This window comes from Dermacentor variabilis, chromosome 3 (assembly GCF_050947875.1).
Source record: "Dermacentor variabilis isolate Ectoservices chromosome 3, ASM5094787v1, whole genome shotgun sequence".
Classification (NCBI taxonomy): Eukaryota; Metazoa; Arthropoda; class Arachnida; order Ixodida; family Ixodidae; genus Dermacentor; species Dermacentor variabilis.
Window position 1 is genome coordinate 217,814,854 of NC_134570.1, and position 24,327 is coordinate 217,839,180.

Here is a 24,327-nt window from a genome sequence, read left to right on the forward strand (position 1 = left end):
ACCAGTCACTGACCATGAGTGCAGGGAAATATTTCACAATGGATTCGGATCTGTCTTTACTAAAGAACTTGACGAACCTTCACAGCTACGACTTACCATAGAAGCATTAATGCCAGCTATCATCTTTTTCAAGGAAGGCATTGCATCAATAATTCATACCATGAAACTTTCTTCATCAGCTGTTTATGGACTCGATTAATACAAAACTTCTGAAAAATGTTACATCAATTTGTGCCGCATATTTATCTTTGATCTTTTCACAGTCACTCTCCTCAGGAATCATTCCAGATGACTGGAATATGGGAAAAGTCATTCCAGTGTTTAAATCAGGTAACAGAGACTCACCTCTGAATTACCGCCCCATTTCATTAACTAGTGTACCCTGCAAAATCATGGAACATGTCACCTAGTCTCACATTATAACTTTCTTGGAGTCTTGCCATTTCTTCAATCCTTCACGACATGGGTTTCGCAGAGGCCTCTCCTGCAAAACCCAATTAGCCCTCTTCCTTCACTACCTGCACACTAATCTTGACCGTAACATGCGGACTGATGTCATCTTTCTAGATTGTGCAAAAGCTTTTGATAAAGTTCCTCGCTGCCGTCACATTCTTCAATAGATCGAACAGTTTCTAATAGTTCTCAGTCAGACTCTGTTAATGGTCACCAGCTTAACACTCCCCCCCCGTCACATCAGGCATTCCACGGGGATCTGCACTCGCTCTTCTATTCCTAAAATATATTAACGATTAACACGAGCATGTGTCCTGCAGTATTCTAATGTTTCCCAATGAGCGCGTCATTTACCACACCCTCAGTAACTTTCACGATCAACTATAATCGATTTCACGATCAACGTATAAATAGACCAAAACTAAATATATATCTGCCATATAGAGCCTGCACCAAGCATATTTAATGAATGCATTAGAATCAGTCCAAAATTGTGCCGCTAGATTCATTCACTCTTTCTACTCACTAAAGTCAGTATTTCATCTCTGAAAGCCAAGTCCAGTCTGCTGCCTCTTAATTTTTTTTTTCTTGTCAACGCATTGCAAGTCTCGCCCCTTATCATAAATCCTTTCATTCTTCTCTCAATCAGCCACCTTATACAACAGCTGCAGCACGCTTATCTCACCGCACCAATCATCCACTTCAGGCTACCCTCCATCATCGAGCACTGCTACTTTTACTGCCTCATTCTTTTTTCGAGCAGCTATACACTGAAACGGCCTGCCCCGGGAAATCATCACCATTGCTTCATCAAGACCACATTAGTGATCATAATGCTATTTTTGGTCGCCGTGAAGATCGTATGAATGAGATTCCGCTGTAGTCATCAGTGGAAACCATACGAGAATGACAGAGCTGTTGGAATGCTTCTTGCCCGTTTGTGCCTTTATTCATCTAGCATAGGGCCTGACGTCATGCTGGGTGATTGCCGTAAGAACTGTGTAGTCGCTGTCCATGATTGCATTGATAGCCACCGCAGTTTCCTTCGCAATGACAAACAGTAGTTTCGTTTAGACTTGGCGCATATGTTGGAACGTGCCTCTATAACTGCGTTGTCATCGTCCATGATCGCAGTGATGACAACCATGGTTTCCATGGTTTAGTTCACAACAGTTGCAGCTAGCAGTACTTTCATTTTGACTCAATACATGCGTTGGGTGCGTGCATTCAGAACTGCATAGACACCATTTGTGATCGCATAAATAGATAGTAGTGAAAATATGATGATTATGATGATGATGATGATGATGAAATAGCAACCATTGTTTCGTCCACAGCGGTTGTGGCGAGCAGCAGTGAAATGTGCGCTCAATGTCGCACACATAGCGGAAGCTGTCCAGGATGAGCGATTCTACGAGTCATCGATGAAGAGCGATTCTAGGTCAGTCATTCACTTTAGGGCATATGTTCGATTTAAGAAATTAAAGTCATGTAGTAGAGGAATATAGACAGGGCCACGTGGAAAAACATGGATGAAGAAGGGATGTATAACGAAGTTTAAGTGCATCTTTTTTGGCCATGTTCTGTCATACTTCTATAATTGAGGAACAAACCAACTAACCTAACTCAAAGTTTTATTGCAGTAGAATAATGATGTTTGCTTAGCACAAATCTTAAGTGCCACTTTTGTGTCAGAGCTTATACGTCAGAGTAATTTTCGAGACATCCACTTCCAAACTCTGTTAAAGGGGCCCAGAACACTTTTATAACCAATCACAGAATGGCCTCATTATTGAAGGATGTTGCCTTGCGTATCTCCTACTGCAAAGTTTTTCCAATCCTTCAAGTATACGTGGAGTGAGAGGTTGCTATCGCACTGCTGGGCAGCTTTCCCTATCGTCTCTGCTCGCACACTGTAAGCTAGACAGTGGGTTATGGCAAGGGGGCAAGGCCTTGCCCAAAAGTTCAGTGATCACTTCCTTCTCTTTCCTTTGTTGTTACAAAGTTCGGGTGCACATAGTGCTTGCTCAGTGCACCAAGTGCTCTTCCCAACCACAGCACCAGTTTGCTTTTTTTTCTTTGTGTGAAGGCGGCCTTGACTTGTGCACGCACGTTGATGAGATGACAGTCGAGATGACTCTGCATACCTATGCCAATGCATCGCCGCTGTCATCAAACTGAGTGGATGACGATACACATTGGTGAGTGCTATCCTGGCTATCTTAGAATGAGTACGAAGCAAGGTTGCCGAAGTCACGGAAACCTTCTCTGCGCTTACTATTCCATGGAGGAAGGGAAAATGCTGCAAGCAGTGAAGGAGAAAGTGCAACTTTGAGCAGATGACTGTTGCTAGAGATTAGAAGTACAAATATCAAATGCTTTTTCGGTCTTTTCGAGATTGCAGACATATAAATTTTTCACTTATTTAACTCAAAGATAACAATAATGGTATTACTAAGAATGTTCTCGCAATCACGACATCTGCTAATTGCCGTTGGGCCTACTTGCTACCTAGCTGCTGACATTATGAAGGAGAAAGCGACCTCTTACTGTCTTACTGAGATTGGTAAATTCCTTGCTCAATGCAGTGGAATAATATTTGGCTCACACGTTCACAGGAGCCTTGTCTACAGATTAGCAACATTTTATTACTATCTTTAAAAAGTGTTTCAGGGCCCCTTTAGGTAATGCGTAGGTGTTACAGACAAGATTTTACCAAACTGCTAAACGCACACTTTTGGGAAACTGTTGGCTCGAACGCCCATGTATTTTGTAGCACACTTTAAGGCCTTGTATCCCAAAAGTGGATTTCTGCGAAGCAAACATGACTTGACTACTACTTGGCTTGCAATTGTGCCCCAATTGTAGCCCTTTCTATAAATTCATACCTCAATAGGCGAAGTGTGCTCAGACAACCTGTTGCAACTAAAATATGTAACACAAACCGTCTGCCGAGGGGCGGCCAGTGCAGCAGCAGCAGCAGGCTGAGCAGTGGCCAGCAGCCGCCGCTTGTCTGAGAAGTCACACGAGTAGAGCACGTTGTCCACAGTGGTGCCGTGCTCGCTGTAGTTGAGCAGCTCATAGTGCTTGCCAATCTGCACACATACCATCATGCTATGCTGACAAAAAATGCCTTGCTTCTGAAAGTCGTGATTGTTGTTGATACAACAAAAGAAATATGGCGAATCAGTTCTGCAGAAATCCGCAAGGTTTATGAAAGGAACGTACGGGTGGATGAAAAACTTCTTTTCTTTCAATGAAAGAAATAATGCTGCTTTGTGGCAGGTTCCGGTCTCGCCTCATTTTGGGCCTTTTCTCCAATTGGTGCCCCAACATAGGGGTTCCATTAGGCCACATGCATATTTCTCCCGTGCCAGCTTGAATTATACCACACATGCAGGAATGGAATGGCCAAATAAATTTTTGTGTGCGTCACATAGCACTGACAAGTTTCTGTTGTGCCAGGCACCAGCACGAAGACCAGCCAGCTTGCGTTTCTTTTTCGGTAAGGCTGTTTCCTTGCCAGAGTACAATATAAATGCCACTGCCGTCACCATCCTCATTGCCTTGCTTCAGCCGTCACATACATAATTGGTCCGTCTCGTGCACGAACATGTTGGTCTGTCTGATGATGCTTTGCAAAAGCAATGCTGGATAGCCAGATACTGGCAAGATGCTTCGCATGACATCGATTCCCACAATGTGTGGCATCTGCATATTAATTTTCATTTAATGGTGTCAGCTTCTGAAAAGTTAGGTTTGGCTGATCACTCATGTCTAGCTTCTGTCACTAGCTGTTATCTGTTATCTGTTAGCTGTCTGTTATCTGCTACTGATGTACAAGCCATAAATGCCATAAATTCAAGCATTTTTAGTACCGTATTTACTCATGCATTGAACACACTTGCATAATTATTGCACTCTCAACGTTGGTCCTTTGCAGTACCGCAAATGAACAGGCATGCTGTAGTTTCCCAGTTAATTTGCCCTGGCTGATGGTTGCATTAAACTACGGTCATATTAAAAGCTTCTATAGTTAATTATTTGTTTGTACACTAAAGGAGTAGAGGCTTCATGATGCAATTGCAAAATGAAAAGCTACCTAATAAAGAAAAAGAATAACGCAAGACACAAGATTTACTTTGGATGAAATTGTCTAGACCGCGCACTCTATGCAAAATGCTCATATATACAACATTCACATTCATCAGTACAGAACATTTATGAATTTTTCATATACAAAAAGTACTAATTATGCATCATTACACCTTAGTTCCCTTTTAATGGCAGCTCCAAAGACAAGCCAGGCGAGCACATGAGTTGTGACTCACCTCATCAAAGAAGATGCAGGCATGCTTTGCAGAGACAAAGTCGCAGTGGCCAAAGTCTCTGAGGCACAGATCCATGTCAGCACCTGCATTCCACCTCTCATTAGCATTAACGCAGTTGGCACACTGACTGCCAATTCTATTCAAAGGCATACCGACACAGAAATATTATAACTTCTTGGTTTAGTTCTCTCAATTCTTATTTTCCCAAAATTTAGCTAACCTTTTCGGTTTTTATTACGGCACGAAAATTTGTTTTCTGGTGAATATATTTTTCTAGATAACCTTTCAATGACCTTTCGGGTGAAAAATTTTTCACTTCAAGCTAACCATTTTTTGGAGAATATCTGGTTCACTTATTGACGCTGAGATATGTTGTATGACTGCACACGCTGCCACTCAGTATCGTAGTTGCATCCCTTTTGTGCCTCACGACGTTACACAGGCCCCTTTTGGTCGATCTGATGATGCTTTACAATATAGGCAACTACACCACAGGCTACCAACTAACTTTCTACTTACTATAACTAGTTGATGACTTGCTTTTTTTCTACATTGTGTCTTATTAAACACAAGCTACACAACTTAATTAAAGCATGCCGTGGTTGGGAGAAGAGGAGGACGACAAAGAGTGAGCGCGCGGAAATGAATTCCGTGCTAGGTGAAAGAAAACAACGTCGAAGAGCGTCAAGCATGAGAATGCACAGTGCAAGAAGATAAAATAAGAAGAAAGTGATCCAATCGGAAGAAACCACGGAGCTCCCAGGGGCCAATTGCTGGCGAACATGGGGCTCCAGGCGTCACCAATCCAGAAGAAACGAATGGGCCAGAGTGGCAGAAAAAGCGAGGCATGCCCGCAGAAGAAGGGGGCAGTTTCAGGAAGTGACGCAGGGCGAAAGTCGACCACCAGACCCGAGCGACCGGGACTTCTCCCGACCGGGGCCTCCTGCCCGAGGACTGTCGATTCTTGTACCCATAGGCAGAGCGTGAGCAGTCGGGCTATGAGTTGCGCCCAGCTGCTGGGCCAGAACATCGCCTCCACCTGCAAGTGCCGCCAAGCCATCTGCGTCCTCTCTCCAAGCCCGAGCTGCTTTGGTCGCCTGTTCGTCGGTTAACCCCAACGACATTTTGGCTAGACGAATGCTGCTTCTTTCAGCGCTTTGCCGCCGCCGAGCCATGTCGAACTGTGGCGCACGCTCGTGGTCTGCCCTGACTTTCGCTCTCAGTGTATTTGTCTCTTGCCATGGATTTTCAGGGTGTGTTTAATTTACATGTTTCTTTTCACATTAGTTGTATTAAAAGTTTTGTGCGCATTTTGGAGCGAATGGCTTTGCCTTTACTTGGGTTCTCGGCAGCTCTGCCTCCTGGAGCCATTTGAAACAATAAAGAAAGAAAAGAGCCTGCATCACACCCTACTATAACAGTAACCGAACACCATTCCCCGCAGTTTAATACGACAATGAAATGTCCTAATAACAAAATCAAGCGACAATTTTGGTATGCAAAAGTAGTGGACACATCATGCACTTGGGAGACATTCTGCGAAGTAAAAAAACTTTCTCAGGCTCGCTCACTGCTGAAGCTCAACAATTAATTTTCACTTCAACTTTACTTGATATGATGCCCGAAGCAATGACGGAAATCCATCAGATTCAATTCTTTAAAAACTGTATTGCTAGCGTAATCTTCCCATCTGCCTTGGGGGCTCCTATCTAAATACATGACAAAGGAGAAAGGCAACCATTACACTGATTTTGATGAGGTTTGTTGCATTTGCAAAACAAGTGAAATTATAGTGACCTAGCAAGTAGATGTTTTATTAAGGGCGTTAATTCTTTTGCAAGAATTGCTGAAAATTGTGACACTGAAAAAAGATATGGGTATCAAGTTTCATATTCTTTAACTCGGCAATGAAAAAACATTATCAGAATTCTGTAAACTGCTCCTGATGATACATCTAATACGGGCAAAATTGATGTATACACCGCTCTCAAAAATACTACTAATTTGTGATGAGCATGTGACAGGGACGGGATGGAACCTGGTCAACAAAACGAGCACGACAGATTTAGTATACGGCACACTCAAGTTTTACTATGTTTGTGAACAAGGCTCCTGTAAAGAAACCAAAACTTTGACCTTGATAAATCTTTTGTTGTCGGTGTCTCATTTTATTTCACCACACTAAATTGCGAACAGAAAATTCACCCTCGTAGATCCTGTTTCCCATAAGCCTGCAAATTTATATCAATGTCTGCTAAAGATTCACTGCAAACTTTTTGGGCAGTGGGATGTACAATAAAAAACCAAATCTGAAAATAAATTATTAAACATAAGTAACAATACTGAGTGTGAAAAAAAATTTTTTTTTTCATTTAATCAATGCACTTCAGACAAATAATTTTGTATTTTAATTAGTTATTTGACCTTCTGGCATCACGTCCAGGAAAGGAGCAAAATCACTATTTTAGGATTAAAATTTCGCTTTGATTATCAAGTTGCCATGTATTCATTGATTTGAAATAATATTAAACATTGGTGGTGGCAAACAAGCTGGTCCACATTTTTCGACAGCACAGTCTTGTTCTTTTGCTTGTTCACAGTCATTCTATCTGCAGAAATCTGATATATGCAAAAGACGCTGAGGTGGTCTGGGAAGTGTCTTCACAAGGAGTCCCTTGCTTTGCCAGCAAGTCATTAGTGCAACTTCGGTATTTCTGCGAATTTGCGTTGGCTGTTGCTCATAATGCTTCTGTAATGCAGGTCAGTTAGTCTAGCATTGTCAAAAATAAAATACTGCAATACACAGGAGAGGGAGAGAGTTCATGTTGTTTCGTTTTGCTCTGTCCAGTTTATTTTTCGATTTTATCCTGGACAATGTTTGTGTTATAATAGTAGCCAGAAAAGACTACTCCTGTAAGTTGGAGTTTAGACTTATTTTCTTATTTGACTTAGAGCGCAATAAACACAAGAAAGGAACACCAGGCAGGATGAGCGCTACTTCAAACTAAAGTTTATTCTCGGAAAAGCATGGCTACTTGCCAGTCGACACAGATCAAAAGCAATGTACATCATTGTGCAAGTGCGCTCCAAACCCCCCAAAAAAGTTTACGAAAGTTGTAAAGTTGTTACCAGCTCTGACTCAGGCTTTTATCACGTGGCCATAGATGGTGTTGGGTTTTGTAGCGAAACAGGATTTGTCAAGATATGGTATTTCACTTGTGTGAAGGTTAATTGACGGCTGGCTGACACACATGGAAGCATTTTTTTTTAATGTAGACAGCCTGTACAACCTGCCTGGTCGTCTTATCGCGGTGCCAAGAAAGGGCTGGTGTGCCCTGCCAAACGGGTTCACATTGTACGGCCCCCTTTGAGGGGAAGATGTGGTGCGACCCCTTGCTTAGGCCTGCCTGCCCGATGCATTTACATCCACACGAAGAAGGAACGCGGTGCACAACACCACAGGCACAAGGAACAAGCATTATGCCTTGTGTCGTGAACTTGTTTGGCATCCCCTTCCTGCGCATAAGCTTTGATAAATAGGCATATTTTTCTAAGAATCAACTTTAGTTCGAAGTAGCGCTTGTCGTATCTAGTTTGCCTTTCTTGTGTCCCCGTCTTTTTTTCGCTCTAAGTCAAATATGAATTCTTACAAACTCGCCCAAACTTCCATTCTTGTAGACCTATTTTAATAAAATGCAACCTAAAAATGTTATACAACTTCGTGTTTGACAAGCCGTCCGCACATTTTTCTTCTTTCTACTCTCTGCGATCGCAGCCATGCAACCTAAATAGCTATACACAGTGTAGATATGCTATTTGTTAACAATAATCATTGCCATACTGTATAGCTAACTTCTTAAGGTGGTTTACATAAAAAAAATATATTCAGGTGTGCAGAAGCATCTTTGTATGGCATGCTAAGCAAATTTTTTTGCATATTTCGACTGATTAATCCACTCAAAAAGTTAACCTCAGCTAAGCCACAAATAAACAACTTGATGGTTATTAAAGTGCATCGTCAAGCCCTAAAAAGTAAGCCTTTCATCACATCTTTGAAATGGGATTAAAAAGCTCCCTGAGGTAGGTGGTCACAAATTATTTATTTGGCAACTACCTATGTAAATACAGTCAAACCCGCTTATAATGATACCGGTGTTAACAATATATCGATTATAACAATGAAAAGCTGCTGCACCGTCAATTTTTGCACGTTTTCTATGGAGAAATAACCCACTTACTACTATGTCCCCATGCTGCATTATCGGTTATAACGATGAAGTCTGGCTGCTCAGTGTCTGTGCCAAAAGCTAATGGAATGCGAAATCCTTGAAAAGAAACAAAGAAAAGGTGGAATGTGAGCTGCTGCACAACTGCCCGCCACCTCAACTGCCACCGCGCGCTTCTCTCCATGAGAGCTGCACGCTAGCCTCGCGTGCATCTCTGCCATCACCCTGCCACCCCTCCGAACACAAATGGACCACTTCAACTGTGCTGCTCCCAGATTGCTTGCTGGGCCCTCATTCTGTGCGATTATGCTAATGAATTAAATCGCTCATGCTTGTCTTTGTTCGTGGCGTCCAAGTCGTTCCTGGCCACGTAGTTTATCAGCCTCACTCGACTCGCCGCTGAAACAGAACAGGGCTGATCCGCCTGCTGATCATCAGCAATGCACGATGTTGCCGGTGAAAAGGAAGCGCACTGCTATAGATTTGGAAAGAAAGTGCTTCTAACCGATGAGGTGATCGTCGTGAATGTGCTTGCATCGGATAGCAACACTGATAGCATGCTTGCATCATTGTCCCTGCGAGAGGTCCCATAAAAGATTCAGTCCCTCATGGGCGTGTTTTCGTGAGGGGCCTTCCCCTTCACTATGTGGAGCACCTGGATGCCTGGGAGAAGGATGTCGGCAAGCTTCGCGTAAAGCAAGCAAGGCTGACAAACATGCAGTTTCCTCGTGCAAGCCAGTGGGAAGCACGTGGCAAGATTGAATATTGAATATATCTTTACTTTCAACAGACTGGGGGAGACAGGGAAGAAAAACTGCAAGTGCAGCTTGAAAATACACCCTGCCCCCTATGACCACAAGACATGGGCAGCGCGGAGCTGCCGCGTGTTTTTGACAATACAAATAACACACAGTTTTGCAAGAATGCCTGAGAAGCACTAAATGAAAAGTGAGTAGTTGCACATAGAGAAGCTACACAACGTTTCACACATGACAGATGAAAAAAATACATATATATACACATATATACGTAATGTAAATGTGAACAAAAATCAGTAAACTCAACTAATCTGCACTTCTGAAATAGCTGACCGTATAAACATGAATATTAGTCCCGCTGATTTAGTCAAGTAAATTCTGATGGGGTAAGGGCACATATATCAATTCCAGATTTGTTGTAAGCATTTCAAAGCCTCGGTAAGTTGTTTTTTACTATTTGTGAGCTGTAATTAGTTATAAAACGGTGCAATGTCCAGGGTACCGTGTTTCTTGTGAAACGTGAGGGGACACGTTCTTCTTAGTATGATAACATAACAAGGGATAGATCGCTCTTCCTGTTCCTGTGATTAAACTACTGCAACAGTCTACGCCTATAGATTTCGTCCACTGTGATAATTTCAAGCCTGTCAAATAAATGCTCGGTGTGTGAATTGTATGGAACATTCGCGAGGACGCGTACTAATATTTTCTGTAATAAAAATAATTTGTTTAAATTCGTATCAGTTGTAGTACCCCATACGAGGTGACAATAATTGAGATGAGAGGTGAATAAGACGTTATATAATACTACTTTAACTGACGTAGGAAGAAGGTAACGTTTTCGGCTTATTATACCTGTTATCTCACTCAGTTTTTGCGTTACAAAGTTTAGAGGGTCATTCCATAGCAGCGATGAAGAAAAATGCACGCCCAGGATTTTGATACTTTCTACAAATTCAATCGGAGCATTATTATAGGCTATGCGATGTAGTAAAGGGGAAGTGCTTCCTTGTGGACGAAAAATTATAGCTTTATTTTTGGTTGGATTGACACATAAACAGTTTTGCTTAGACCATGTACTAAGTTTCAGGAGCACTTCATTTGATATTATGATAAGCTCGGTGTAAGAACATGATGTTAGAAATATGCTGGTGTCGTCTGCATAAATTAAAAATTTTACATTGAAATAAATATTTACGATATCGTTAAAATAGAGATCAAAAAGCAAAGGACCCAGAACGCTGCCTTGAGGTGCTCCAGAAACTATAAGTCTTTCTTGGGACCTGAAGTTACTTATCTGTACATATTGGCATCTATTTTAGAGATACGACAAGAAATTCAAGAGCAAGTCCTCTAACTCCATAACGATTGAGCTTACGAAAAAGAATATTGTGGCTAATATAATCGAACGCTTTACTGAAATCTACAAATAAACCGATAGCGAGGAGCTTGTTTTTGAAATTTGTAAGGATATATTCTTTATGATGCAGTAGAGCTAACTCAGTGGACTTGTCTTTTTGAAACCCATACTGAGATTCGCTAATTAAGTTGTGCTTATTACAGAATAAGTTTAATCGTACAAATATTATTTTCTCTAAAGCTTTGGAATGATGAGCTTTGGAATGAAAGCTTTGGAATGAGAATGAAAACTTTGGAATGAGCTTTGGAATGAAAGATGCTTGTGGCAATCTTGTCCCAGCATTTCTTCTGGATTTCTCAAGCTGCTGCCATGACAACTTTCCCACATTTTTTAAAAGGCGCCTTTTGGGGCCACCAAGGCGATGCCTTGGCGGTTTGCAGTTATAGCAATGTCATTCTGGAACGCCGACAGCCGCGGCTTGTTAACAACATGTGATGGCAACGCGCATGAGACAGAGTTAAACAGTTAAACGAGTCAAGACAATCAGCAGCTGGATGGACGAAGGGAGGAGAACTGTCCTTCCTGCCATTACAGCTTTTTAGGAACAGCTATGCCATCCCCCATCTTGATTTCTTTTTTTCATGCAACCCGGTTATAACAATTATCAGTTATAACAACGGAATTTTAGTGGCACTTGAACATTGTTATAATTGAGTTCGAATGTAATAACCCATGGAATATTTGTGACACAGAAGACATCGAGCATCAAGACCTTCTAGAGCGCATAGGAACTTCACAATATTTAGAGATAACAGTGGATGAATCGAAATAGCACACATGGCAGTGACAACGTGCCATAGCACTGAAATAAGGCACAAAGCACAATATACACGAGGTGGGAACGAAATTTTAACTAGGGGTGTTCAAATAGGAAAATTTCCATATTGAACAGAATACGAAACATTCACTGAATATTGAAATCAATATGGAATATTTGCTGATTTCTAAATCAGCATGAAGTATGAAGTTTCCACAGAATCTGTTTCATGAAAAAGAACTCTGGCCAATATAAAATGACACACGTGCAATACCATTTGCAATTGTACATTCCGACAACTGAGCATCTTGTGAATGATAAACAACTGCTGTCAAGTGTCTGAAGCACCATGGCAATGACAGTAATGAAACAAGAGAACATGTTATCAGGTGGAAAACTCCTGAAGTAGCAAAAAGGGATTACTAGTAGTTATGCAATATGCTGTTACAATTATCATATTTCTCATAGCAATTCACAATTAACCTATCAATTGTTATTTTTTTTAAATTTTTAACGCAACTAGCTGGTGATCAATTTTATTGTGGAACATGTAGGCATCAAAAAATGTGAATTATGATTGTGCTTATCATCAGAAACAATCCCTGCGGCACATCTAGGCATTTTAAACAGTGGCAAGTCTATTCGCAAGGGACCAAATATTATGTAGAAACTGTCGAAGATGATTGTCAAGTTAAGCAAATAGCTTTCTGATTCCACATAATTATCTGTTAAAGTCCATGAATCACTGAAATTTATTGAACGTACAGAAAACCTTGAAAATGCAAAACTTTGAAAGTCGCAAGTTTTGGAGATGCGCTGAAGGGAGAGGCAGTAGAAGTGTTCACACCTCTTTGTTTACGCTCTTCATCACGCCAATGTTGTGACAGTGAGTGCTTACAGTCATCGAGTGAGATCTGTTCATATTTGCTTATTTAATCCAGAGGCGAATGCTTATTGCAATTCAAACAACTGATAAAATTACGAATGTCATTTCTTGTAGTTGTGTAATAACTTGCTATCGCTATCAATAATTCACCTTTTTATTTGTTTATTCATTCATGTCACCCCTAAGGGCCCTCACGGGGAGGGTACTACATGGAGGGGGGGGGGGGGAATACAATCATTAGTAACGCTGTACATCTTAGAAAAAGCAACAATAATACATAGAGCAATAATAAAAAACAACAATAAAAGCATCAAGCATAATACGAAAGGAAAGGATGAACAAAATATTATTGCACATTTCCATTAGGGTGAAACTGCAACTTTCTTTTATTATTATTATGTGTCTTCGTTTAGGTAAAGTGCAAGCATGCCACAAGCGACGACAGCATGTACACCTGACAGCACGTGCACCTGGGAAAGTTTGGCAATAAACGCTGCCCACAATATTGTGTTCGGCGGTGGCGATAGTGCTCCGAACTTGTTGTGCGTTTGTCACTGCCGCCTACCCTCAACACGCATTTCTGTTGTGCGAAAGCCCATGACCTCAGTGGAAGTCCGTTCACCACTTATCGCTCACCACCAGAATGGCCAAAAGAGCCAAACAAAGCTATTCACTTTAAAAACAAGGCACACACAAGCAGTGACATGCACAGCCAGAACTTTTTTTTCTTTTTTTTTTTTGCCGTACTGAGGCTAGGCTCAGCAAGGAGGCAATGACAAACGAAGAAAGGAGCTTTATGCTATACAGCTATTCAAGTGCTGTAGTTTTGCGGGTGAAATGTTGGCGAAATTTCACACCTGGGTGAAGTGGGACCAACTGATCGGAGCGTCGAACGCTCCTGATGCAATAGTGCTACCGATTCAATGGCCCTGGGTCAAATGAAGTGGCCTAATCCTTAACTGCAGTGAAGCCAGCTCCCAGGAAGAAACACAATAGCGCAAGATTCTGTGGAGGAGCCCTGCTCTCAGGAGAAAGCTCTGAGGAGAAAAACACCGGCAGTTAAGGAAAAAGCTACCGCTGGCTGCGGGCCGTACTTTGAAGGCCCCGGCTATAGCAGACGCAGTTTACAGAACTGTGATATCTCTATTTGATGGAGAATTAGAGACATGTAAAGTTCATGCCTCAAACTATTTTAACTCTTTAATTTCAGGCCCTAAATTAAAAAGTTGCAGTATCGACCAAAAGGTGAAGCACCGATTGCGACAGCAAATTAGTGGACAGCCAGCCATACGAAGTAAGGATAGTAGTTTTATCATCCGTATAAACTTGCAAGCATAGGCATACTAACTAAATTAACAAAAATGGTGTTGCACATGTACAAGCAAAATATGAACACATCTCACTCGATGACCGTGGAAACTAGCTGTCAAAACGCTGCAGTGAGGAAACATGGCAACAGCACCGAGCGAATTGACCTTCTTGCAGCCGGTCGCTTCAATGCAATTGAAGTTGCGAAAACACAGCTCAGTGCAGACTCTGTACCCATTGCAGATGACTTTCAAGATACAGCAGCCCAACCGGGCACGCACGGCCTCTCGGAGTGGAACATGCCGCCCTGCCCCTGCCCTGCCCTGCCCCCAAAGCCTTGTGTGGATGTGCTCAGTGGTCCCCAGATTTTTTCTGCAGCATACAAATGCCTCATCTAATCTAACTGCAAATGCTTGCTGCGGTATGTTTTTGTCATTAGGCAACCAGCTCGAGCCTCAAATAGCAAGGCGCTTCCCTTCGTGTTATTGTACAAATTTTCCAAAAAATTTTTTTCATTCTTGTGAATCTCCATGGTGTTTCTCGTTTCCATTCTTTGCATCTAATTCGCTGTCTCTGTTTCTCTCAGTTTCTTTCTAATTCCTCCTGGTTCTCGATTTACAGTTTCAATTACCCTGTACTTGGTTGCCAACTTTCTTGACCTCTTCCTCCATTCTGTGTCCACGCTGTTCAAGTACAGATACTTGTGCACTTTAGCCGCCTATTTCTTTTGATCCATGTTCCTGAGTCTTTCTTCAAAACTAATCTTGCTCTGCGCTTCTCAGACTTCAGATGATGCCCAACCCATGTCCCCTTGCACTGCCTAATTTGTGGTTTTGTTATGGGCTCCCAAAGCCAACTGGCCCACTAATCTTTGGTTGGCTTCCAACCCCAACAATATATCCGATTTTAGGCACGGAATAGCATTTGTGAATGTTAGTGCTGGCACCACAACTCCTTTCCAGATCCCACTCACCACTTCGTATTTATTGTGGCCCTAAATTGCTCTACGTGTCATTATTGCTGATTTCCGTTTCCCTTTTATTTTCAGGTTATCTTGGGTCTTTCCTTCATTCACGTATACGCCGAGGTATTTATACTGCTTGACTATGGGTATGACTTGCTGTTGAATCGATACCACATAGTTACTCGTCTCTTCATTAAAGATCATGATTCCCAATTTGTCCATGCTAAACTTGAGGCTTAGATTTGTCATTGCATTGCCAGACATACTGACCCGTGTCTGTATAAATCTCGTTCATTGTCCGCTAGTAGCACTATCTTTCTACATACATCAGTGCGGGGCCCTTCTGTGGCACTATTTGTCCATTATGCGTGTATGATAAATCAAATCCTAATTTACTGTTTTCCAGTTGTCTTTCTATGCCTTAACATAAACCATGAACAACAGTGACAATAGAGGGCATCCTTGCTTCATTCCTTGGCGAATTTCCATCACTGCATCACAGTTTCGACCTCCCTATACAATTTTTACTCGGCTGTCCCAACATATCTCCCTCAGTAGCTCCATGAAACCGTTATCTATGCCTTCGTGCTTGAGAATATCCAATAACAATCCCTGTCTAGCTGTCATAGGCTTCCTTAATATCTAGAAATACTATCCGCAATTGTCTATTCTGAGCTACTGCTGTCTCTATAGTACAATGAGTTAGAATAAAAATATCTTCTAAGCATCTGCCTGGTCTGAGCCCACTTTGCAGTTCTCCCAATACATCATTTGTTTCGACTGTTTTAATTTTATGGCTTCCATTATCATTCTAATAGTACCGATGTTACTGTAACTGGTCTGTATGAGCTTGTCCTATCCTTATCCCCTTTTCCTTTGTAGATGAGGTTCATCTTGCTTTCACATTATCCAAGTGAAATTTTCTTCGTTTTAATCACTTGTTCGATGCTATTAGTCAGCAGTGCCTTGCACTTTGGACCGAGGTTCTTGATTAGCTGGATTGGGATTTTATCGAGTCCTGGGGCAGTGTTATTAGGGCCCATTTTCTTCTTCTTTTTTCCTGTAAAAGCTTTTTATGGTAAACATGGTCTCTCAGGCTTCTCTGTTGATGCTGGATCTGTTTAGGTCTGAACTAGGCTTTCTTTTGTGCCAAAGTTAGCCCTAACTGTGTCTGTGATGTACCGCAGCGTGTCATCCTTTGTAGCTGTCTGCAAATTTTTAGTTGAAGCTCTGAGTTTTCTAACATGGTTCCAGAATATTTTTGGTGTGCCTCTGCCTATTTTACAAATGCTATGTACCCAACGTTCACTTGTGTATTTAATTTTATTTTGCACGAGCTCACTCACTACCCCTTTCTTTTCTCAGTATTTTTTCCACCTAAGGAGCACCCCTTCTTTGTGTAATCTCAACTTTTTGGCTTCTCGATGATCCCTAGATGCCTGCTTATGCTATTCTATAGCTTGATCTATTTCCTTGTTCCACCACTTACATGGTTTTCTCTTCTTAATCCAACAGTTTTTTTTTCCCTTGTCTGTCTTATCTCCTCCTGCATAACGTCTACCAGTTCCTTATATTCCCAGACTGTTGTAGGAAATGCCTCCATTTTCTATCTATGTTTTTTTTTGCAATCTCTGTTAGTTGCTTTTCATTCATTTTTAGAAATTCTTATTCTATTGGTTTGTGTTTTGCATTAGTCTCTCTCCAAAATTTTAAGGTTAAACATTTAATCATTTATGATTGCTACCCAGGCTATCTTTTCTGTGTTCATCTATCATTGTTGGGTCTAGTCATTCATAGAACGTTTCTGAGACTAACATGTAATCGATACATGACTGCCTATTACTGCACTGCCACATTCCCTGTCCATGATACTTATCCTCTCTGTTAACTACTATAAGGTGCAGCTCATGTTCAGTTTATTTGACCAGGGCTTACAGATCAACTGTTTACTACTTGACTTCGAAAAAACGTTCTATAGTAAAACCTCGTTAAACCTTACCTGCTTAAACAGTAGTTACGTTTTAAAAGCAGTAAAGTCAAATCCCCGACTCGGCGGCCATTGAACATAATGTGTTCTGTATCTGCATAAACCGTACCAGCTTATTGCGTACATATCGGTTAACATGTAGTGTTTCCACTTTTCATCGCGCTAACACGGCGGTTCATCATCTCCATCGGGTGGCCCAGCAGAACAAGCCTCAGAAATCAGCACAACGGCCTCCAAGCGCCCTGTGCATTTGCGCTTTAAGCCACATCAACATCAACATCATTTCGGCGCCGTGCCAGAGAGCGCTGTGGCGTTGTGCAAGCGAGAACTCGCGTTGCATGCCAAAACTCGGATGTAAAAGACGCTGGGTGCTCAGCTTAGAAGAAAAATTAGACATCGTTCGTGATATCAAATGTGAAGCGAAAAGTCGGCGCCGGCACGTGACATGAGTCTACTGTTGACTACGGTGTGTGGCATTTGGAATGCAAAGAAGTTGCTCGGCAGCGCTGCTGCAGCTGCAAAGAGATGCCAGCTATGAGGTTCGACTTTTCGCCATCGTTGCCTGTGTTGTTGCCGAAGTGTCTGCCTAGCAACAGTGATAAGGACGACACAGAAAGCGACAGGGCGGGCAATGCAGGCCCGACAGTGGCAGAAGCTGTGCATTACGCCAGCCTCATAAATGCAATCCCCGAGTTTTCCAGGTTTTCCCTGAGTGCTTTTGCGAAATTCCCTGAGTGATACAGAACTTTGTTTTACATCAAGACAGGCTGACACCATGTCGCTCGATGCTGTCACTCTCTAGTAAGCATGCTAAAAAAAAAACAAAAAAAAACAAGTTAATCCAGTTTGAATACTAAGGAGATGCATACAGAAACAAATGTTTTCGAATATCCCCTTTAGTCCAGATTATGACCGACTGCCTACTTTCGATACATATGTGAAACATAGGTGTTGCTTGAGACTCCACTGAAAGCAAATCAAGGTGGTAAAATGACCCTGAGCATTTTATGATGAGTCATTATAATTACAAAGTAATTAAATATTTGAATATTGTAAAGTCAGTCATGCTACATTTCTTCACAAAAAGGATTAAATCCCCCACTCAAATTACATGCACAAATTATTCATTGGCCTCAAGCATTTCAAAGAAGAAAAAAGAATATTTCAAGGTTGCTAATGACATGCTCCACGTCAAGCGTCACGTAAAACATGGTAGTACCTCCACCAAAGTGGTACTCTGTAACGATACATATCACTCAGAAGCAAAATGGAAGTAATTTAGGTTATCAGAATGTTCAATTGCCCTAAGCTTAATGTTTGTGCTCTATTCCTTGCTACCAGTGCACAGAAATGGCAAAAGTAGGTCACATCCACAAATATGCCACGACTGAAGGGGATATGAGCTATTTTTTATCAACTGATAGCAAGCTCATTGGTATGAAGCCCAAACTTTGTCACAAGTGAGATTCTCTCTCAACAGCTGGTGTGTCAACCTCAACTGTCCTGACATACTTTCAGCCTGTGCACAACCCTTCAGTGTTGCGTTTCACTGCTTTAAAGAGTTTATATTGGTTTGGATAAAGGGACACCTGCATCTCGGTGCCAGCCAACACTTTGTTTTTTGAGCTCAAGCTCCTTGAAAAAAGTGGCGGCAGGCTTCCTTTCCCGTTCATTCCTCAATGCGTAGGTCCTTTCTGTTCTCGTGCTCCTTCTGCTGCTCGTTCACCCCACGGACCATTTGAAGCATCTTCTTGGTCAGTTGCACAGTCCAAGTCCGATTTTTTCGACTCCCTAGGGGCCGCGAAAACGTCCGTAAAATCGGGCAGTTCGAAAAAATGAATGCATGTGTTTTACTGCCGTTAAGCGCTCAAATCGCCACAGGCACATCCGAAAAGACCTACCAGTACACTTATTAGGCATATCGGTGCTCGTACTGTGACGGGAGATGGCGGGTGGACACGTGTATAACTAAGGAATAGATACTGTGTCCCGTGACAGTTGCCCCGTCCTACGCCTGTTATGCTTCACCGCGTAACATTTCTGTACTGAGGCCAAGCTGACTTCGGGAACCAGCATTATATAACGCGCCGTGCTTTCCGAGCTTCGAAGCCAATCGTGAGGACCACAAAGGCGGTGTCGGTGCCTTTGCTTACAGCGGCCAACTCTTTCAATGAACAACACGGCGCCGAACGGCAAGAAGCTTAACAGCGAACGTTGAAGCAGCTAGGTTTAGCGTTTACCGCGGCGGCGAGGTAATCAAAACGTCGGCAGTGGTGGCTTTAATGCCCTTTCGGACCTGCGGTCAGAGGTCAGAGGAAAAGGTCCTGCAAGTCGGACGGCGAAGGGTTCTTGCATCCGAAATTTCCGTCATTCTTGTACACTGACTCTACGGGGTACGTGGCGGTGCCGCGAAGCCGTCCGTGCGTTCGGAAAGTCGGTCGTTGACTGTACACTGGCAACTCCTCCAGCCGACGACACGGCGTCAAAGGACCTATTCGTTACGATCCCTCCCTGTTACGCGAGCCAGCATTACCGCTACTTTCGTTCCATTTTAATGGAATTACAGCTGATTTTCCCTGATAGAGGCACAAATTCCCCGAGCATTTCCAGACTATGCAAAGTCCCCGAGGTTGGTAGAGGCCTAAAATTAAGCTTTACGAATACGGCTGTGCTCAATACAGGGAATGCGCTGATCACTCGGCCCAGTCAGCATTACAAAATGATTTCGACTTAATTTTATCCTGGTCACAAAAATGGAAGATGCCCTAACATACTAGCAAATGTGAACATATCAGGTTCATTCGTAAATGTGTACCACTTAGCACTTTTTTTTCCTCATATAACCAAGTCATCGAAGAAGCTACAAAGCAAAGTACTTAGGTGCAACTTTTCATCAAATCTAACCTGGAATGAACACGTTCATGACTATTAACTTTATTAAAAGAAATTTTTAAAATGCACCGCTTACGGTGAAGCAGTTGCTGTACTTTACCAACGTCTACAATATTCTGGAATACAGTACACGTGTACTATATGCGACCCTCATATCCAATTACTGATTAACAGAAACAAAGCCATCCAAAATCGCACTGTGTGTTTCGTGACTAGAAAATATTCTATGCTAAGCAGCATAAATGATATTAAATGTAGCCTGAATTGGGATGAGCTCGCCACATGTCGAAAACGTTTTCACATGACATCCATTAGAAATATTTTACTGAATCGATCAGTCCTCGATAATATCAATTATCTGCAGCCACCAACTTACTTGCCAAAACACAATGACCACCCCTTTAATATAAAAGAAATTTTAGCATGCGCATCTATATGGTGCCAAAAATGTGCACTCGCCAAGAATGAAATAAAAAATAAAGAACCGACGTTTCAGGCCCCATACGGGTCTGTTGATCACAATGAAGATGTAAGCATGGGCGCGCGGCTATTTATGGGTGAGGTGGAGCAGTGTTCGGGTGTATATCTCGGGAAGATTACCCTGCATCCTGTTTATCGTGTGTCTAGTTGATTGGATGTGAAATGATTCTAAAAGCAAATGGGCAGATATGTGTTTTTCTTTTGCATCAATATTGCATCTATATACCAGCAATCCCTCTTTTTGCACGCTATCACACTGTGGAATTCGCTGCCCGCCGATGTCGTGCAAGCAGAATCAGACAACACGTTTTCTGATCTTCTGCTTCACCATTCTTTTATTGCAGTTTAGCCTATAAATATCTCTATTTATGTGTTCTTTTTGATTATTTTTCTTTTTTTTCCTTTCTTTATTTTCCCATCTGCTTCCCTCGCATATACCGTCTTTATATGCTATAAGCACTGTATGTTGCATTCTGGCTTAGCAGCTTACCAGTGCTGTTATTGCGTTACCACTTTGTTTGGTTGTGTACCTCTAGGATAGGTTTCACATTCCCTCTACCTGTCCTCACCTGTCATTAAATTGTATAGTTTCTGCGTTTTCTTTCACACGCTAATTCTGGCAACTGTGCTAATTGTACATGTACACCTTTTTTTCTTCTAATGCTCACTCATGTATGTGATGCATAGTTTGTGTGTTTCCATTATGTAACTCCCCCCTTACTGTAATGCCCGAATGGGTGAAATGTAGGTATACTAATAAATAAACAAATATAAGGTTCGGTCCATCGCACAGATCCAGCACTATAGAACTGTTGTAATCAGTATATCCATCTAAATCATCCATGCATATGTTCATATCTCCCACTAATATCACCTGGCCCGATTTCTTGAACACATTAATATTGCTCTAATGCAATCAATCAATTCCTTGTTTTTATCTCTGCTATCTCTACCTGTCCATAGGTAAGCTACTCCCAGCCACGTCTTTTTGCCTTGCCACATACTGCTAATCCATTATTGCTTCTTACATGTCTCTTTCACCCTTTGCCGCTTCAGACCTCGCCTAATTAGCATGCCTACGCTTCTGCATTTCCTTGACCCAGTCATTCTGTTGCACCCTTCCCATACAAAATTGTCAAAAACAGGCAGCTGCTCCAAATCTGGCAGATGCGTTTCGGTCCAAGGCATGCATGCTAATCACCTCGTCATTCAACTGCATTTTAATTTCCAGGCATTTTCTTTGCATGCGACCACCCTACATGTTTATGTAACAAATTTTATCTTCTCTATTCTTATCTTTTGTGCATCTTTTCCTAACTCCTTGTGGTCCAATTATGCCATTTCCTTTAATCTTCCTTCTTTATTGCCTGGTGCCTGCCTAAAAAAGCTACAGCCCGCGCCGCGAATCGACGTCCAACCGGTGCTGCTACGCTTTCACTAAAATGTAGCCCATCATGCACAAAAGCACCATTGCAGCCTGCTTGGTGCACTTCTCGGTTGATGTCAACGATTGTGAAATTCATTGCCTTAGCTAGCATCCAAATTTCCCTGTTTACTGCGAGCACTGCCCTTTCAATTGTGTACCCCTGCCTTTCAACCTCTGGCACTGTGCACACTGCGATTTGTACTTCCTTTGAAATGTTCTGCTGGTTGCTCACCCCTCTGGCTATTTGCGTTGCAAACCCTGCCCCTTGTCCTTGCTGTATGTCAATCAATCTGCCAATTATCACAACTAGGTGCCACTTCTCCATCGTGTCCCACACGTGTTCCTTGGCTTTCACTGTCATCTCCCTAATCGCTTTTCTGGGAAGTGCGCTAATTTGCACTCACTCGCCTGCTCCTACCCTTTCTATTATCTCTGGTTCTACTTTTTGTGTGTTTGAACCACCAACAAAAACAACTGCATGCTTTTCCTCTTCTTCATTACCAAAAGCTGCACCTAAGGCCGTGATGCCCTCTCCCTTCTCATCCTCACCCTTTGCTTTGTTGCCTTCCGCGGCTTGCACATCAGTAGTAGCCTCTTCTTAACTGCCACTGCTTTCCAGCGTGGCAGTTTCGGCTTTCTTACCTGCTCTCGCTTCATTGCCAGCCCCGTTCGCAGTGCTCGCATCGAAGCGTTCATCATTGCTTTGCGAAATAGTGGCCCTCAGCCTCACTTCTACATTGGCTAGATTTTCTACTTCCTTCCTCTGCTTCTGTTCATTCTTGAGTTCCTTTTCTAGCTTTCCAACCCGCTTAGCTAGCTTCTTTTGCTCCAGATGGTCTAGCCGCAACTCTAGGACACACATCCTACATATCAAAGCTGCACCGTTCGCTTTGCGTACTGAATTAAACCGCATTTCTTCCAATGCGTAAGAGCGCTTGCACTCTGAACAACGCAAGCGTGGCTTCCTCCTAGTACCAACCATCATATTGTACTAACAAAGCACAGTACAAATTAACTATACATGCGCAACAAGCTAGGCCAGAATTCGAGCAAGAAGCTTTAGAAACTCAAAACATGAAAAATAATTTATAAAGATTGCTCAACTAACCTTACACTCCTAAACACAAATGAGCGACAAATCAAATAAAGGAGATCACTTTGGCACACTGCTCCTGCTGCGAGGAGAAGCCTCCTCCACTCGGCACGTATGCTCCCATGAGAGAGGGGCCGCTGAAGTGACTGCCATCATGGCTGAACCATGATGGCAGCACCCTCTAGTAGTTATTGTAGGAAACAACGCCAACATGTGGAAAGTTGGGTGAGTTGGTGACCATCATCATGTCGTGTGGGTATACTATATATATGTTCTGGAATAAAGTAGCTGCGAGTGCAGCGGGTGTCAAGTTTTCTTGTGTTTTCTGCACTTTGTCCTGTTCAGCTTCACCCACACGGTCTATGCCAAAGGTCACTTGGAATTATCCATTGATTCATTCTATTGCACTAATTAAAGTGAAGAAACAAATTCAATCTGAGAAAGGAGGCACGCACCCGAGCCCAGGGTCAGGGTCCGGTAGGGCATGGGCACCGGGCTTCCTTTGCTGCTCCCACCCACGGGGCACACCATGGCCCGGGCCTGCACCTCGCTGGCCGACACCCCAGACACTGCAAGCCAAGCGCCACTGTTGCGACATGCCTGAAGGTCTGTGTGCCCATTTACTGGTATGACTAGGATCACAGACCCCACCACTGTTGCCCAGGCAGCTTTCTTTTCTCACTTACTTTGTGTTTGGGAGAAGTCAACAAAACCATAGACAACAGTAGGATGATTGGTAAAGTTCAGGTCAGTTGTGAAAATAAAGATATGCCCTGTTAAGTCTTCTTGTATTCTCCAAAAAATAGTCCGACCTATCCTTTACCAACACATCCCTCTGATATAAGGGGCCCACCTAAAATAAACATGGTAAGTGAAGTAGAGGTGTTCCCCTGAACGACGGTAACCAGAGTTTTTACTACCTCTCGCATTTTATTCTTACAATCTCGCAATAATTTGATGAGATTCTGTGAGACTGTCTTGTGCAGCACTCAAATGATTCAGGAAAGCTGAGAGGCACAATTTCCAATAGTGACAGACAAAGAAATTTGGTCTTATGTTACAAAGTACAAGTTAATGCCTTGTTAATAACTGTTTAGGCATGGTTCAGCATCTTCAGTTTTCACTTATCAAAACTATGACCTGCCATTTATGTCCAGAATGGAAGCTAAGGTTACTTGGTTTGACATTACCAATGGTTAAGCAGCATGGAAGACATGGATGAAGGGAGGACAGATGGTGATTAACAACTTCATATGCGCATGTGAGCAAATAAAGTGAAGTAAAGTTAAACTTCAATATAACGAAGTCAACAAAGTCAGCCCTTTACTTTATTATATCGAGATTTT

General features: G+C 42.4%; 1 protein-coding gene across 8 annotated transcripts in view; it reads right to left on the minus strand.

The window, feature by feature from the left end:
• The window catches only part of LOC142576642 (PHD finger protein 12), a 146,795-nt gene that overhangs the window by 22,717 nt on the left and 99,751 nt on the right, over window positions 1–24,327 (minus strand). For 7 of the 8 annotated variants that reach the window (XM_075686863.1, XM_075686860.1, XM_075686861.1 and 4 more), the window contains 3 exons: window positions 23,437–23,550; window positions 4,785–4,867; window positions 3,399–3,548 (listed from right to left, as the gene is read on the minus strand). In XM_075686863.1, the coding sequence (XP_075542978.1) occupies window positions 3,399–3,548; window positions 4,785–4,867; window positions 23,437–23,550 (347 nt within the window). The remainder of the gene's footprint in view (window positions 1–3,398; window positions 3,549–4,784; window positions 4,868–23,436; window positions 23,551–24,327) is intronic. The other variant, XM_075686862.1, reaches the window with a different exon arrangement.